Here is a 17,358-nt window from a genome sequence, read left to right on the forward strand (position 1 = left end):
CTTACACTTTTCAGTTTAACAACAAGGGTAAGAGCTCATAGTTGGCTTTTTGCCACAGTCACGCATACATCACTTTACAGTGACAAACACTGTGCCTCTAAGCTAGTTTAAATTAATACTACTTCTCCATAGTGATTTTTGATTCATGGTTGAGCACAAACAGCAACTTATAAGCTTCCGCAAAGACAACGCCAGCTTAAAAGATCATTATTCACATTCACACAGAACCATGTGTAGAGCCGTATGACCGCCGTCTGCTGTCTGCCAGATGCACAGCCGTTGAAATGAACTGGATGATTGTTTCTTTTCAGATAAGTGAGATTTGGATTTGCAGCGGGCTACTGCCGTTGAATATCAGGCTATTTTCAAAATAAGCTGTGGAATTTATTTTATTCTGCGATGGACTCATGCCCCATCCAGATAGTATTGTACATTGTGCCCACTGCTTGTTGGGCAAGACTCAACTCCCTCGCGACCCTGTATTGGATAAAGCAGTTAGAAAATGGATGGCTGGAATTTATTTGGGTTGGCAGAGACCTGGAGGCACCCCTGAGGAGATCGTAGAAGACGTAACAGTGCCAATTCCTGCTGCTGTGATTGCGGCCACCTCGATGTTGTATGTAGTAAGAGAGGTGAGTCCTGTGACTTTGTACTCCAGAGTGGTGTTGGCCATCGTTCGCGCCATCCGGGAGGCGTTGTTACCATGGACCTCCCAAGAAACCTGGTAGCCTGCAGAGACAAAGGGAGATTAACCTGTACCTGCACTGTTCTCACTTTTATGAGATAACTTACTTAAAAGTCAGCTTTTAATGCTCGAGTCACAGGCTAGGAATAGCTCATCACATGCCCCTGACCCTCGAACTGGTGTGATGATTGCTTTTTTCCTTAAACAAAGGCTATACTTTGAGCATAGTTTCATACTGTATATTGACAGAAATATTAACTAGAAAAGGAAAGGCATCTCAGTTAAGCTATGGGCAGTTAAATAGTCAATGTTCTCTTCTTTTGTGCTGTTAGCTGCCAGGGCCTGAAGAAGACATAAATCAGGACTTGTCACCCATGATACTGAACATGCAGTAAGGCTTTAGCAAGGATAGATGATCCAAAACCCATTCCTTTGGCAGTTTTGCCTCAATGTGACCTATGTCCAATTAATGGCTTTCTTTTTACCAAAATCAGCTACAAATTCTCAGGCCCTTTGGACACTATACCCTAAGCTGTATGTTACTGAAACTAATAGTCAGCAGAGGTCTTGTATAATTTCATGTTTAACTGGAGTATATTCCCTTGCAGTCAGCAGTGTTTCCAATCACAGACTGTCCGTTTACATTGGGATACTCATATATCAAAGTTTGCACTGAAAGACCCTGCAAGAAATAAGGATACCAAAACATTCAAGAGGAAACAATATCTTATGCGCTGCTAACGATGGATGCTGTTTAAAATCATTCAAATTTAATCTACATCCATTCTCATTATTGTTCTTTTACTTTGGGACCCTCAATGCTTAATGGCTGCCACTTCCTTTTTATTGTAGTGAAAAAAACATATGTTAGCAGGTAACCTTCACTTAATTGGGTGCATTTGATTTTCTAGCAGTTAAAGAATCTGATGAATTGTTTCCTGATGGTAACTTGTCGGGTTACTGCACACAGCGTGTGCACTATATTACAGCAGTTTCATTATTTTTTCCAGTATTTTACAAAATCATTCTTTAGAAAAAAATCCTTATATTGAATATAAAACCATATTTCTGTGTGAATACTTGCAACAATAATACTATTTAATGGCCTTTGTGCAAAAACCCAATGAAGTGTTAAATAGAAGCATATCCATTAAAACAGTATCAAGAACTCAGAGTACCTGCTAAATTAAAATGAAACACCTTTCAGAAAACCCATCTATGCATGCAGTAATGCAATGTTCAACGAAATTTTAACAGACGGAAGCCAGATTTCATGTTATATAGGGATAAAAATGTCCCAATATGCCATTAATCATTATGACAGAAACTTACGAATTTCTCACTGAAACCCACATTCCTTAGATAGAGGATATAAAAGCAAATATATGGGAAAGAAAACAAGCAGAGACTTAAGGCATATTCAGTTCATTTGATTTGAAACAAGGGATGAATATGCTAGCTGCTCATACAGTACATTCCTTGGTTTCCTTGGTTTAAGGAGGACTTCTATATTCACTACAATAACTGAGTGAATTCAGTTCCTTATTGAGGTTCATTTCACAGTACTTTTTAAGACTGTCAGTTACATTATACAAACAGTTAAAGTAGTTTTTCTTAGTACAGGGGTTCCCAACCTTTTTTGTCAGCTGAACCCCTTAAACCTACAGTAAATTATTTGTACCCCCTTAAGAATTTAACAAAATCACACTTTTCAATAAATGTAGATAAATGCTACAGTGACCCTCTTAACATGCTTCCTTTCACTTTGTAAAATATTAATAATACTACTATTGTTTTTCTTCTTATTATTACATTGTTACTTAATAATAGGACTATTTAAGTTAACATTGATGTTTCCATCACAATCTCATGAACCCCTTGCAGTACCATCACAAACCCCTGTCTTAGTATATCTTTTGGTGCTTCTTTATTACTTTCGCCCTGTATTGTTCACCTCTTAAACTCTTTCTCTTTCAGTCTGAGAAAAAGAGTAAAAACTTTGTTTACATGCTGGAGTTACACCCTTGCTATAGATAATAGAGACCATGTAGAACACAAGAAAGGTTTCAAACAAGAGGAAGCCATTTGAGCTATTTAGCTCAAATCAACTTTTACTAGTATTGATCTGAGAGTCTCATCCAGCTGTTCCTTGAACGTAATGCACCAGTTTCCACCAACATGGCTAGCATAAGTATTAATTCCTACATGCCTATAATTTACATGTAATTCTCTTGTACCCTAGAGCCCAGGCACTGCCGGCTGTGGTCCGACCCGCAACACTAACCAACGGTGACTGGAATTCCCTAGGGGGTAGTTCACAAATTGACCAAGATGTAGGCTAGATTTTCAGGCAGACTGTGGAATGGAACAACTGTCTCCTTAAAAATAAACCATTGGAATCGCCAATTATTTTTACACATATATCCACCCAGTTTAGAACTGTCAATTATTTAAGACTTGGCTTTTTGGTAGTGATTCCTCCCGTATCGCAGAGGGAGAATGAGAAAACACTTGCATGCTCCACTGACACATTCACCTGTCAGAGCCATTCATACAGTAGTTTTACAATACATGCTGCAAGCTCCACACTGTCTTACGGGAGTGCTTGTGCCAGTGGTTGCCAGGTACATCTCCCTGCAGCTCACAACAGGCAATCTACTGAAACTGAGCATGTGTGAGCCTGCCCAATACCTGGATGGGAGACCTCCTGGGGAAGCTAAGTTTACTGCTGGAACAAGAGTTAGTGGGACCAGTAGAGGGTGCTCACCCTGCGGTCTCTGTGGGTCCTAATGCCCTATCATAGTAATGAGGATTCTATACAATTAAAAAGGGTGCCTTCCTTCAGATGAAACATAAAACGGAGGTCCTGACCCCCTATGGTTATTAAAAATTCCAGGGCGTTTTCCGAAACGAACAGATGTGTTAACTCTGGTGTCCTAGCCAAATTCCCCCCTGGCCTTAACCAATCATGGCCTCATAATAATCACCACCTACGAATTGGCTCCATTACTCTGTACTCCTCACTGAGAACTGATGTGTGGGGAGCTTACTGGCGCACTCTGGCTACTGTCGCATCATCCAGAAGGGTGCTACACATTTCTGGTGGTGGAGGGACACCCCAATTCTGTAAAGTACATTGAGGGGAGTGTCCAGAAAAGCACTATAAAATATTATTAGGAAAAACTGGTAGACCAGTACAATTTTGCAAGCCAGTCTCCAGTTTCCAGTTTCTGTTTTGTTGAAACCCAAGCGACACCCCCACTATACTCTGATGCCACTTTACCAAATGTGGGAAGTCCCAGTCTCTGTCAGGTAGTGCCATGATCCAGGCTTGAACCTGCACCATGGAGCTCAATCGGTACTGTAATACGGCATCTTTGCTGGTTGCGCCATGGGAGATGAAATTATTTTCTTGTGTGAAACTACAGGAGCCACTCATAAGACAACCGCCTCAGGTTTTTTACCAGTGATGATCCCATTCTTATTTTCAGGCTCCTGCCAGCTCACTCGTAGAGAAGTGTCCAGGATCTCTGTAAAGCTCAGGTGACCCACTGCTCCTGGCTCTGGGAAACACAAATGAAAAAAAAAGAAAGAAATACTAATTAAACCCAGTCAACTGTGAAAGAAGAAAAACTTGTGCCCTCGGTAGGCTCTTAGAACAGGCTTTTTTTTTTTACAAAAACAAGATATTTGAGATACATCACCGACAATATTGATTTCACGGAAAAGGAAACCTGCTGGCAGAGGGAGAGCAATGAATTTATAAATATCCCTGTTTATGAAATGAAACATCCATATATTTGTTATAAGTTGTAATTCACTGAACAGGGGGAGAGAGAGAGTTCTGGAGACAGACAGGACATATATTATTGCATTTCATCTGTCTGTTGCTGTTTCCTTGAGAGGCAAGCAGTAGATCACTGCTACAAAACAGTTGACTCTAGCTGAATGCACGGTGTCATACTGGATGGCTACTGTATCTACAGCACAAGTAATTGGATTTCTAGCACTGTAATTCACTACCTTGCAGTACTTACATGTACTGAAAATACATAGTCTCAACATGTTGACCGTATCCACCTTATTTTATTGAACCTGACAAGAAGGTGGTTCAACTGAGAGGTTCAAAAGCAGAAAATTATTCAGAGCTTGGGTTGGACCCTAAAGACCACAGATCACTCTTCTGAACCTTTACAATACCATTAACCAACAACAAACAGGATTCCCAAATGCTGACTTACAAAAGGGCCCTGCGCTTTTGGAGTTGTGTTAAGTTGAAGTCACTAATGACATTCTTGGTTTACAGCCCAATGATTACCCTTGTGACTTGCAAATCTGTTACGAGCTTGTAGTGCAAAAGGTTAGGGCCCCAACTGTCCTCTCTGCTCCACCTTAGCTTTGAGGTTGGCGCTGTGGGAATTCAGTGCAAAAAAAAAAGCATGAATAGCCCATTAGAGATCCAACCAGTGTCTGTTGTCTTCATCAGTCCTTTGCTCGCGAAATGATTCTACTGGTTAATCTGATGAAACCTGACAAAACTAGGTGACACGTAAAAAAACAAAAGCTGATTCTGATGTGAAAAAAAAGTTTAGAAGTTTGTGAAACATAAGAATGTCTTGCAGATTTTACTCAATCAGGCCATTTTTTAAATGATAGAGAGATCTTACTGTTCTTTGCTCGGTGTTCTAGGATTTTCTCAGTCGTTTTAAGAAATGGAGTTGTGAGAAACCATTCAATATCCACTCATTTTTTATCTCTAAAACAGATGTTTTAACTTTTTGATGTCATTGTTCTGCACCAGTGTTAAAAAAAACATTTTGCAAGGAGGCAAGTGTTTTTGTAATATTAACATTTATCTATATGCAATACATAATCAATTAAATTCAAAGGAACATATTATACAATTTTAAACTTTGGACTTCTCTAAATTCTGGAGTTTTAAAAATCCATTCTATTCATTTAAAACTACTGTACTGTTCTTTAAAGTTAATTTATTTTATTCAGAACCTGATCAGCACTACAGCACAACAATGTGTGATTTAGGATTAACAGTTAAAACACATGAATCAAAACAGTCAGTATCAGATTGACGTTTGTTAGGAATGCAGAAACCCATGGTGAAGTTATGTTGTGATATTTTAAGCACTGCTGAGTTTAGCAAATGTTACCTTGTATCTTGACTTGTAAGACCTTATCATTACAGTTGCACATTCGAATTAAAATGTCTTTTTTAGCCAGATAAGACTTCATGGCTGTCAGGTAATGGCATGTGGAATTAGGAACTTAACATCGCTATAGTTATCTCTCATTCACACATTTGTCTTCCTTTAGAATACGCTGTACATTCAAATCAGATACACCACAGAGTGGTTTATCATGGCCTCATCATATTACCGATACACAGATTGTATGAGAATGGAGGCAGCTAATCACTAGTTTGGCTAGCTTTAACATAAAAATTGAAGATTCTTTTATGTTCATCACATTTCTCTACACTAATATTAATTTGTAATTCTTACTATATTAACATCATTTTAAAAATTTAAAGAGTACTCCTTTTCTGTGCTATGCTAGAGGGAAAAAAAGATATGTGAGTGTAGCTGAAAGCAACAAAAAGCACAAGAAAACACAAAACACAGAGGCATGTTTAAAACAGCATTCTGTTTACAGTGCTACCAGAGAACCCTAAAAACAGAATCCATATATTTTAAATACATATATTAATTTATATGGCTTGTGCTTTTATTCAGAGAAACCAGTATTTGCATTCAGCATATGACTGAAAGAATGTAAAGTACCTTGCTCAAAGTCTTAACAGCAGGGCCGCACTCAGGATCTGAATCCTCGACCTCTCTACCCCCGTGAAACATAAAAAAATCCATTATCATTGTCAGACAAGTTTTTCTTGTTCTACCGTTCTCTTTTCACAGTCAATAAGAAGTTTTGATTAAGAAATGTCTGACACTTACTGTCTTCATGTGTCTGCACAAGCTGTGGGGAGCTGCTGGGCCCGTCTCCTGGTGTTGTGAAGCACAGCACAGATGTCAGGTAACGGGTAAACTTCCGTAGCCCGCTAATATATCCAACATGGCGGGCCCCATGGAAATCAGGAGTGATTGTTACTATAGTAACAGTTTCAGGTGAATGCTCCGGCCATGCTAGGAGCTGAAAAAAAGAGTAATCATACAAATGTGTATAATGTAGATTAATTCATTTTATGTATTAAATGTATGTAGCCAAACAACAGTAAATTGTTTAACACAAATTCCTTTATAAACTGAATTGTTTGTTTTTAAGAAAAAAATAAATACTCCTATATTGTATTACTTTCTTTTGATAGAAAAATAGCTCAAAAAGTAGGACTTTGAAAAGACAGAGACATTCAGTGGCTTCAGTTGCATGAAATAAAAATTACGATTTTGGACAGTAACACTGGAGAGTTTGATACAGAAAGTGAAATGTATGTTACAAACGAATGTAAAGAACAGAAATGGATCTGTTCTGCTTTATGGCTGTTCGGCATTCTGTTGTCCAAATGCCTTTGTTATGACTGAGTGATGGATGGTATATCACATTATTTCATCCGGAAAACTGTTTCATTCGCTAAGAAGCTCAAGCTTGTTTACAAATTGACTTTCTAGCAGGATTGGCCTACAATCCAATAGAACGCTTGTATGAACTAAAGATAGCAGTTCACAAGCACAAGCTGCATAATCTGAAGGTGCTGGAGAAGGTCTGCTGTAGGAATTTTTAAAATACCTACTGAATAGTGCTCAAACGTATTACAAGGACACAATAAGCACTTTTTCTAGCTTACTTAACATTAGAAATTTAATAAACACTGATTGCGATGTGAGAATAATATTGAACACAAGTAAAAAAATAACTCATATCAATTTTCTTTGGAAACCACAGGGAAATATTATCAACTATTTTCAGCTGAATACCAATGCTGCCAAGAGCTTCACTGTAGGTTACATTGTACAACTGTCAAAAATAATTTCTACACAGAGATTTTCTTTAGGTCACAGCTGAAGCTGTCAGTATAGGGTAAACTCAGGAAGTACATGGAAACTGGCACAAAAACGTATCTATAGACAGAATATTGCGTGAATACCATGTAGAAGCAATTCCACACATGTAGCAAAAATGCTTCCCAGAATATCATTAGTGAATTAATTTTATCTTCTATAAAACAACTGTCAGTGCTGTTTTTCATTGACAAAAATAAAATCACATTTCAAACAACAACATAACCCATAAGATAACTGGCTTAGATCCTTTTACAAATCAATGAAAGGTATTTCTGTCATAAGAAGAAAGAAACATCAATTAAGCCAGCTAAGCAAAAAAAAGACTTTCTTTGACTTCAGTATGCTCCTAGAGTAACTGAAACTTCAATTTAGGCTTGCAGGCTCCAATTCTTCATGTGTCAAATTTCTAAGTTTACCTTAAGCATGCCTACCAGATCTGGATGATACTGAATCTCCATTAGCTTCAATTTGAATCTACCCGACACTGAGAAATAGCCCAAAGCTCTGCTGCCTTGTATTTTTATAGTGTCAGGTCTAAGAAGCTTAACAGAGTCTGGCCAGGCTAGCACTTGAATCTCCTTAAAGAATAGAAGTGTTGAAAATCCAATGCTGCAAATTAGGCTTGGTGTTTAAAAATGTCCTCAGGTGGTGTTATATGTGCAAAGGTTGATGGGACAGATTTTCCAATTGAAATTGTGAACAACAAATCTGACTTAACTCCAGTCTAGAGTTAGAGGCATTGTTGGCAGCCAAAATATATTGAAGAATAGTTTGACCTATGCTCATTGGCTCAAATCCATCTTGATTAAATGAAAACAAGCAAAAATGAAAGCAAAACCTAAAACCAGAACCTAGTCAGACAAATTGCTAGGCATCACCTGATTTTTAGTGAGCAGGCAACTGAAATACTGTATGGTATTGAGACAGCTTACCTTGTAACCTTGATTGATCCCATTAATAAACTGTTGCGGGGGAGGAGTCCAGAAGAACTTCACAGTGGTTGAGTTTATGGCCTCTGCCTCAACATCCTGAGGTGGGGCTGTAGGTACTGAGGACAGACAGGGGAAAAATAAGTCAATGCCACGTGGAAAACTGCAACTGTACCAGTATGATGGATAAAACACAAAAGGTCAAATGTTTCCTTTTAATAACATTCATGTTTCGAAATAACTTTGTAATTGTGTGATGCCTGGTGATATTTGGATTTTTGGTCTCATTCAACTGTTAGTGATTTTATTTCAGGTAGCTGAAGAGTGATCCAGTAGTATTCAGTGATGTCTCTCTTTTTTATCTAGAACACTGGCAAGCACAGCAGTGATGTGAAACTGTGCAACATAACTACAGGTTAATTTATATCCTTCTATCGAATCTAGGTGCAATGTGATCAAGAAATGTTTTCACCATATATAATGGATTTTCATAAAAAACAACTGTCATAGAAAAAGAAAAAATGTTATGTACTTTTTACATCACGCTCCACAATGTTTTTTTAAAAAATGTTCTGAACTGGGAGGAGATGCACAAAGTCAAACACAAAGCTTCTTCAGGACACTCTTCAGTCTGCTGTGTGTGACAGCCACTGCAATCTGATGTATCGCTCTATGCCAAGTGAGTTGAGCTCTAACGGCCCCATTCCAGTATCCACTGCATTCAACTAAAAACAAATCGGACTCACATGTTACTTGGAAGTATAAAAAACCTGTCACAGTGATTGAGAGATACCCTTCAGTAGAATACTAAAGATGTTAATTATCAAGGCCCACTCAAGTAACACACCCCTTCTCCTCCACACGCCTCATATGTTAATTGACAGCTGTGTGATTCTGAGCCAGTAATGTGAAGTGACTTGTACACTCCCCTACAGAATTACAGTGAAAGGTGTTAGCTTGGCTTCATTCTGAAATAGGCCTCCTGACTTCATGCATTCCACTTTAACCACTGGGCCACACTGAGTTCCCCAAGGTAAATGTGCTACTTTAATATGATCTTCTTTAGTACACTTTTGCCATTGGGAGTGAGCATGTCAAAGCAATTTCAGTGAATCCTTTCTTTAACCTTTAGACTGTCATTCGTGGAAGCAGAGAGCCAAAATAACAGTTGATTCAAGTCCCTGATGGCACACAGCTACAAACTACTGGAAATAATTGCATACATGACAATGAAGAGTTTTAACTTCTCACTTATGTACAGTATATGGATAAAAAAAGAGATCCTTTAGGAGGGGGGATAAGGAAGAGCTCAAGCGCTTACAGAGGGAGCTAAAGCAGAAGTTAAGAGAGAGCAAGGACGCCTACAGGAGGACAAGCTGCAAAGGAATAGGGTGAGGGATGTATGGAGCTGCATGAGAGAGATCACTGGCTTCAAACAGGCTGGGGGTGCAACAGAGGGGAACCTGGAGATGGCCAACGAGTTGAACCAGTTCTTTAACAGGTTTGATTCTGGGTCCTCTGTGGCTCAACACCCATCCCCCCACAGCCACACGCTCCCTAACCCTTCACAGCTGCGACTGCCCAACACCTCCTCCATCCCTCCACAACCATGGCCGCCTACAGCTACAACCCCCGACAGCTACTCACCCACCCATCCCCCACAGCTGCCACTCTCCAACACCTCCGCCATTAACACCTGCAGCACTGAAAGAGCTATGAGCACCATCCCCCAGGCCAGGCTGACCATCACGGCTGACCAGTTGAAGAAGGAGCTGAAGAGGTTTCACCAGGGTAAGGCCACAGGACCAGATGACTCTGCAATTGTGGGATGTATCAAGGGTGAGGAGGAGGAGTACAGAGGACTGGTCAGCAGCTTTGTGGAGTGGTGAGGGGTGAACCACTTGGAACTGAATGTAACAAAGACAAAGGAACTGGTGGTAGATTTCAGGAGGAAAAAGGTCAAACCTACTCCTGTCTACATCCATGGGAGTGGCGTGGAGATGGTGGACTCGTACAAGTACCTGGGAGTGCACATAGACGATAGACTGGAATGGTGTAAGAACATCGAGGCCATCTATAAGAAGGCACAGAGCCAACTTTACTTCTTGAGGAGGCTCAGGTCCTTCAATGTATATAGTAAAATGCTACATATGTTCTATCAGTCGGTGGTAGCGAGCGCCATTTTCTATGCAGTGGTTTGCTGGGGCCCTGGGATTAGAGCAGTGGATTCTAAAAGGCTGAACAAGCTCATCAGGAGAGCGAGCTCTGTCATTGGTTCTGACCTGGACCCCTTGGAGGTAGTGGCTGAGAGGAGAATGGTGTCCAAACTCGAGGCCATCATGGACAACATCTTCCATCCCCTCTATCACAGGCTTGTAGAAATGAAGAGCACGTTCAGCAATAGACTGATTCATCCATGATGCGACAGGGAGCGCTACAGGAGGTCATTCTTGCCTTCTGCCATAAGACTGTACAACGCATCCACCTCACGTCTGGGCAGAGGCAACATTGACAGTGACCTGTTTCTGGACTGAATGCATCTACACATCTACTGCTACATCTGTTCTCTTTCTTTTCTTTTCCCATTTACAACCGTTTTTTGTGCAATATATGCCAGGGACCTGTGCAATACATTTATATTTATATCTATATCTATATTTACATCTATATTTATATTCATATGTGTGATACGATTTTTCTGCGTACTGTTCTGTTCTAGTTTGTTCTTTGTGTGTCCGGACTATGAGTAACTCTTTTAGTGCACCCCTCACTGTACTGATTGTAGATTGTATTGTATGTATTGTACTATTATTATTATTGTATCATTCGTTACACTGTGGCTGTGTTGTCTGTGTAAAGCTGCTGTTGCACTGCAATTTCCCTCACGGGATCAATAAAGTATCTGTCTATCTAAATGAAAAATGATCTTTTTTAATTTGGAATGACAGTATGGGTTATTACTAGCCATATACAATTTCTTGTATTAGGAATTTGTCTTTTCGCATACTCCAACTTGCTCTCCATGAGACACACAGACAGGGAGAGAAGCTATTTATACGGTACCCCTGGAGCAGTTGGGGTTAAGGGCTTTGCTCAGGGGCCAAAGGAGTAGGATTCCTCTGCTGGCCTCAAGATATGAACTGGCAACCTTCCAGTCACAGACGCAGATCCTTAGCCACAGAGCCACCGCACTGCCCCAATCTTACAATCTCATTTATATGTCACAATGAAAAGAATGAGAACAGTATACTCTTTTCTCACACCTGCATCTGTAAGAGTCAATTAGCATTTTTTGCTCTCTGAATCCAACAGAAACATATTGTACGTGTGCAGTAGCACTATTTGGAAGAGTAATGTGGATCTGACTGACAACAGAACAAAATGACAGAGTTATGTTCATTTAGCCAGACAGGCAAGTGGGCACATATGTGATCCTACATCGGGAATCCCAATCACACCTTACTAATATCATAGTTTAGGCTTGAACCAGTGATGCCTGGACTATAGGACTCAACCCATTCATTGTTTTCAGTGTCTTTACTGGTTGACACACATTGGTGTTAATACAAGTACTATCTGAGCACATTTTCAGAGGTGACTGATAACGGATATCAGCTGTGAACCTGTGTACATTCATAACAGATTCATGTCACAGGGGTGCCACAGAATTAAATTAAAGAAGAACTGTTAAGAACTTAAGATGATGTAACTGAAATGGCAGTAGCTAGATCTGACAAGAAGTACGGTCTTACTGCTTTGGCATTAAAAATTCAGGAAAACTGATAAAAAAATCTTTCTAAAGTAAACACTGATAGCATGCAAAGCTGGATTAGTTGAAATTGCAGCACCTCTGCTGAAGAGCACAGATTCCTGTGATAAATGAAGTGTTCTCTCCCCTTGCCAGTGGCTCAAAGCATCAGAGGACTGATGTCTGCGCAGATTTCAATCCAGACTAAGAATTATATCTCAACAATGCTTATTGGATTTACCATTTTATTTAGCGAACTTCAATATACGTTAGATGTGGTGAGAGCTTGCTTATACACAAAATCAGATGAATTCCATAAAAAGTGTATGTTTGGAAAATAATCCTAAATGAAAAATCACAGTTCAAAACACATAATATAATATTACTGCTGTCTCACTACAGTGATTTTGATTTATTTTCTTGCCTCCATTAAATATAATTTCTGGTAAATAAAATAAAAAAAAATATTATTGCTAATTACATCATCTGGAGTTTGCTCTATACAGCTCACAGTTTTACATGCACTTTCATAAGGTCATTCAAATATTATGTACTTAGATATAAAATAGCCTTTTTACATAATAAATTTAGGTCCCTGGACATCAGGGCTGGAGAGTTATGAAGGGAGCAATTTAAACTGATATGTGGTCAAAAATACGACACAGAGGCAGTCTGTGTCAAAAGAAGGGAATTTAACACTTATTTTGGTAAGTAACTGCTTTCATCCGGGCCTCATGAAGATGCAGAAACAGTGGGCATTTACTTTCTTTCCTTTCTTTTGTGAAACGGCAGGCATGATGCATTTAAAAACACTGTGTCGCACAGAAGTACACTGTGGTTTATCCTCACAACAGGCCATTCTTATCTAAGGCAGATTTTTAATCTTCTTATTTTATTTGCAAGGAAAGTACATTTCAGGCTTTGATAGAAGCACATGGGAAATAAAGAATTAAACACATAATACATTATGTATTATGGTGCATATCCAGCTCCACGTTTACTATCTAAAATAACATTCACAACTGGACACAAATTTGATGACAAATGTATCCTTCCACACTGCCAGTTTGGAGTTTGGTTTCACAAAGGGCATACAGCACATCCCCAAAATACTGATTAACCATAATATTGTAACTAACCATGACAATTCCAAAACATGTTTGGCCAACTCAAACCAGATAAAAGCCAAAAACGGGTCTTCTGACTTTATAAACATTACTGATAATATTTCTATGAAGACTGCATGGTCTTCATAACATGCTTATGAATAACATGCTTATACAAATGGTATGGGTATTACTGGTAATGCCTATTTCAATTTAAACATTCTAACTGATAACACAAAATGTGATTATGCTGTATTTCAATGCTTGGGTTGCTCTGGATATCTAATCTGTAATCCAGCTGCAATTGTACACAACAAATTACAGTAAGTGGTGTTTATTAGCAAACAAATTTACCAACAACCTTAAAAGGTCAAGATTTTCAACCTTTACAAACTAGTTGAAATTATCATGTCAAAGCAATATCACACAAACACAAAGTAATGTCTTCTTGTCTTACACAGATGGAAGATACTGTGAAGAACAGTGATTTTAGCTGAAAGGGACGAATTTTAGAGTAAATAACCAATTCCAAGGCGATCCAAGAAAGGAAAACTCCTTGGTGAACTGGTTAATTGCCCTTTCCTAATGCGTCCTAGTATCAGTGGATAGGCTACACGTGGATGAGGAATTATATTGCAACAAAAACATCAACTCCCTGGCTATTCTACACTAGATTCTTACTCACTTTAATAGAATGCTGTCAACTAAATGTGAAACGTGAACATCACCCATTAGTCAAAGCTCTTGCAGTCAATTGAGCTACAGTATGTGTCATGATCGTCATCCCTCCTCTAGAGGGCGCGCCGACTCTTATGTGTTAATTTCATTATCACATTCACCTGCCCCTTGTTCTGTTCTTTATTTAAACCCGGTGCTCCGGTAGCTCGGGGCTCTGCATTGGAAGACAGACGCCTGGAGGCCCACCTAACATCAAGTCACCCTACATCAGCGGCTTGAGGGCTTAGGCTTCAGATCGGCCTCCTGATTTAGCTGAGTCAGGGGCTCGGAGCGCCTAGCCTCGTCAGTCTGTTTAAACCTCCTGTTCCTGTTCCGGATCCCGCTCTGGATTTTAACCCTGTTTTGTCTTGGATGGATCACCTGGCTTTGGATTTTGGCCTGCGTTTTGGACTTCCCTGGACTTGTTTGCCTGCGCTCCCCCCTTGCACCTGATCACTGTTAGCATGGCCCCCTGTTCGCCATCCCTTCCTTTCCTAACTGTGTTTTCCCCATAGTCCTTTTCCAGTCACTTCCGGATTATATAATTTGCACAGGGTCCTAAACTATTTACTACATGGGAGTCAGGACCGGCTCCCGTGACAGTATGTGCCAGACTAATTAAAGTTTAGCTTCCTCTCAGTGCCTCACTTGTGTTTACAGTATGTTATGTTATACCTTGTATCCATGTAGGTCCATACTATATAGTAGTATATAGACAATATATATAGACTATTATATGCAACTGTTCGTTTTTTTCTGCACTTTTCTGTTGCTTGGGTGTAAGATTAACAAAAGGATAAAGAAAAGGAGAGAAATGTTGTCACCAGTCCTTTGGAAGTAATATTTTGCATGGTAATGCCATTAGATACTGTATGTGGATTGAAAAGACTAACAATGACAATAATAAATGATGGTGGCAATGTTGATGATAGCTTATTTTAAGAATGTTTAATGTACACTATGATGTACATAACAGAGACTGTGGATACAGTATAATACAGTATGTATAGTTACAGGTTTAGGTGAACGTAAACACTTCCAGGTTCAAAGCAGAGAGGACGTTTGTTGAGATGTGGGGGACCCTAGATCAGAATTCATTGTAAAGTTTACCTTGATATACCTAGGTAAATTGCTGGTTAATGATTGTTAATGAGCAGTACAGAAACTCACAATATAAGATCACACTAAGAACAAGGAGAGGGGAACAACAATAAGCAGGGAAGAACAAGGAGAGGAGAGAGACAAGAAAGGAGTCAGGAGAAATTGGAACTTGAAGCTTGCGCTAGGCGAGAGTCCCTACTTCATGATTATCCAAACAAAACCTGACTGGAGCTAAGTATTTGAACCTTGCTAGAGAGAGATTGTTATTCTATGTGTTGGGGAACGTGGGTTGCCTGGGTAAAAGATACCTCAGTTAGAAATGTCTTTCCTGCTTATCGTGCATTTTTAGGATAGGGTGATAGGCTCCCATTTATTTTGTAGAATCCTGGGAGAGACTCAACTGCAGGTCGTATTGCGTTCCTTTAGAAAGGTAGCTTATTTCTAATTTGGCCTCTGTAGATATTAAAAGTTTCATACTTAGTAGAAGTCTGGAGGTTTTTCGGGGTGATTAGAATGTGAGGCCTCTGAAACGTCTTGTCTGTAATTACTGTACATAGAGTAACTTGTGTGTTGTTTGTTTTTGTTGTGTGTAGTGCAGTTTGTATGTTGTCATTGTAATAAATAATTTTTTGACCAAGTGTGCCTGGCTTATTACTCCTTCCACCAAAGCTGTGCCAGAGAACAAAGAATTCACAAATTCCTGTAATTATACCAACCGTTCAGGTATATTCTGGAGAAATCACTTACAAGTTGCGTTATGAATAATTATTTTACTTATGGACTAAAACGTTTGGTCAATGCCTGATTTTCACCATTTTTGTAATACCCCCACTTGTAACAGTAAGATTTCATAACATAGCCACATATTATTCTATACTATTTATATTGTGTTATTACTGTTATTATGTATACATATGTATTATTATTATTATTATCATTGCATTCACATGTGTCATATTGTTACAATACAAACTGTCACACGACTACATATGCAAAATGTTCCTCTAATGTCCACATTACATTTTTTTACCTGGTGAATTAATACCACTAAATTTCCATGGTATTAATTAATCAGCAAAAATAACTAAAGTTATAAATCAATTTATCAAGCTCCAAGTAGACATGTTCTTATTACAGGAAACTCATCTCGTGGAATCTGAATTTCTGAAATTAAGAAAACCATCAATTTAATCAAGTTTACTTTGCATCGTATAACTTAAAAAGATAAGTTTCTATTTAAATGAATAAAAAAGTACATCTGATTAATAAATCCTCAATAATGGAACCTGCAGGACACTTTATCATTATTAATGTGTCCATCAACAATAGCTGCTTGACCCTTGCAAACATTTATGGCCCAAACAATGATGACGCCGCAGTTTTCCATAACTATTTTCACATTTAACAGATTATTCCAAATGGCCAATTATCACTGGAAGTGACTTTAACACAGTCATCAATCCTATCCTTGATATATAAAACACCTCTCCTAATCCCAGAATTTGGCATTCTTCCAAGACAATCAAAGAAAAAATGAATTGATTTTGGCCTTGGTGGCAGTTAGAAACTGTAAAACTCTTCAAGAAGAGAAAATTCCTAGTTCTCACCTCCACATGATATTTATAAACTGGCTGCTTACTTATAAGTAACTCTATACCTGATATATCCAAAACAAAATTTAACCCAATTATCATTTCAGACCATGTACTGTACTTATAAGCTTCAATTTCTATACATATGCAGCCACTTATGTATAGAATGCACATTAATCCTCATTACCAACAGAAGTATTACAGCAGAAGTATAACATCTCTGAACACCATACTGTATATACAGTGCCTTGCGAAAGTATTCGGCCCCCTTGAACTTTTCAACCTTTTGCCACATTTCAGGCTTCAAACATAAAGATATAAATTTTTTATTTTATGTGAAGAATCACCAACAAGTGGGACACAATTGTGAAGTGGAACGAAATCTATTGGATTTTTGAAACTTTTTTAACTAATAAAAAAATGAAAAGTGGGGCGTGCAAAATTAT

General features: G+C 38.8%; 1 protein-coding gene across 4 annotated transcripts in view; it reads right to left on the reverse strand.

The window, feature by feature from the left end:
• sdk1a (sidekick cell adhesion molecule 1a) overlaps positions 1–17,358 on the reverse strand; it is a 493,742-nt gene that overhangs the window by 72,364 nt on the left and 404,020 nt on the right. For all 4 annotated transcript variants that reach the window (XM_088612342.1, XM_088612344.1, XM_088612341.1 and 1 more), the window contains 4 exons: positions 8,652–8,767; positions 6,655–6,850; positions 4,150–4,248; positions 538–729 (listed from right to left, as the gene is read on the reverse strand). In XM_088612342.1, coding sequence (XP_088468468.1) covers positions 538–729; positions 4,150–4,248; positions 6,655–6,850; positions 8,652–8,767 — 603 coding nt within the window. The remainder of the gene's footprint in view (positions 1–537; positions 730–4,149; positions 4,249–6,654; positions 6,851–8,651; positions 8,768–17,358) is intronic.

This window comes from Lepisosteus platostomus, chromosome 19, assembly GCF_059453375.1.
Source record: "Lepisosteus platostomus isolate fLepPlt1 chromosome 19, fLepPlt1.hap1, whole genome shotgun sequence".
NCBI lineage: Eukaryota > Metazoa > Chordata > Actinopteri > Semionotiformes > Lepisosteidae > Lepisosteus > Lepisosteus platostomus.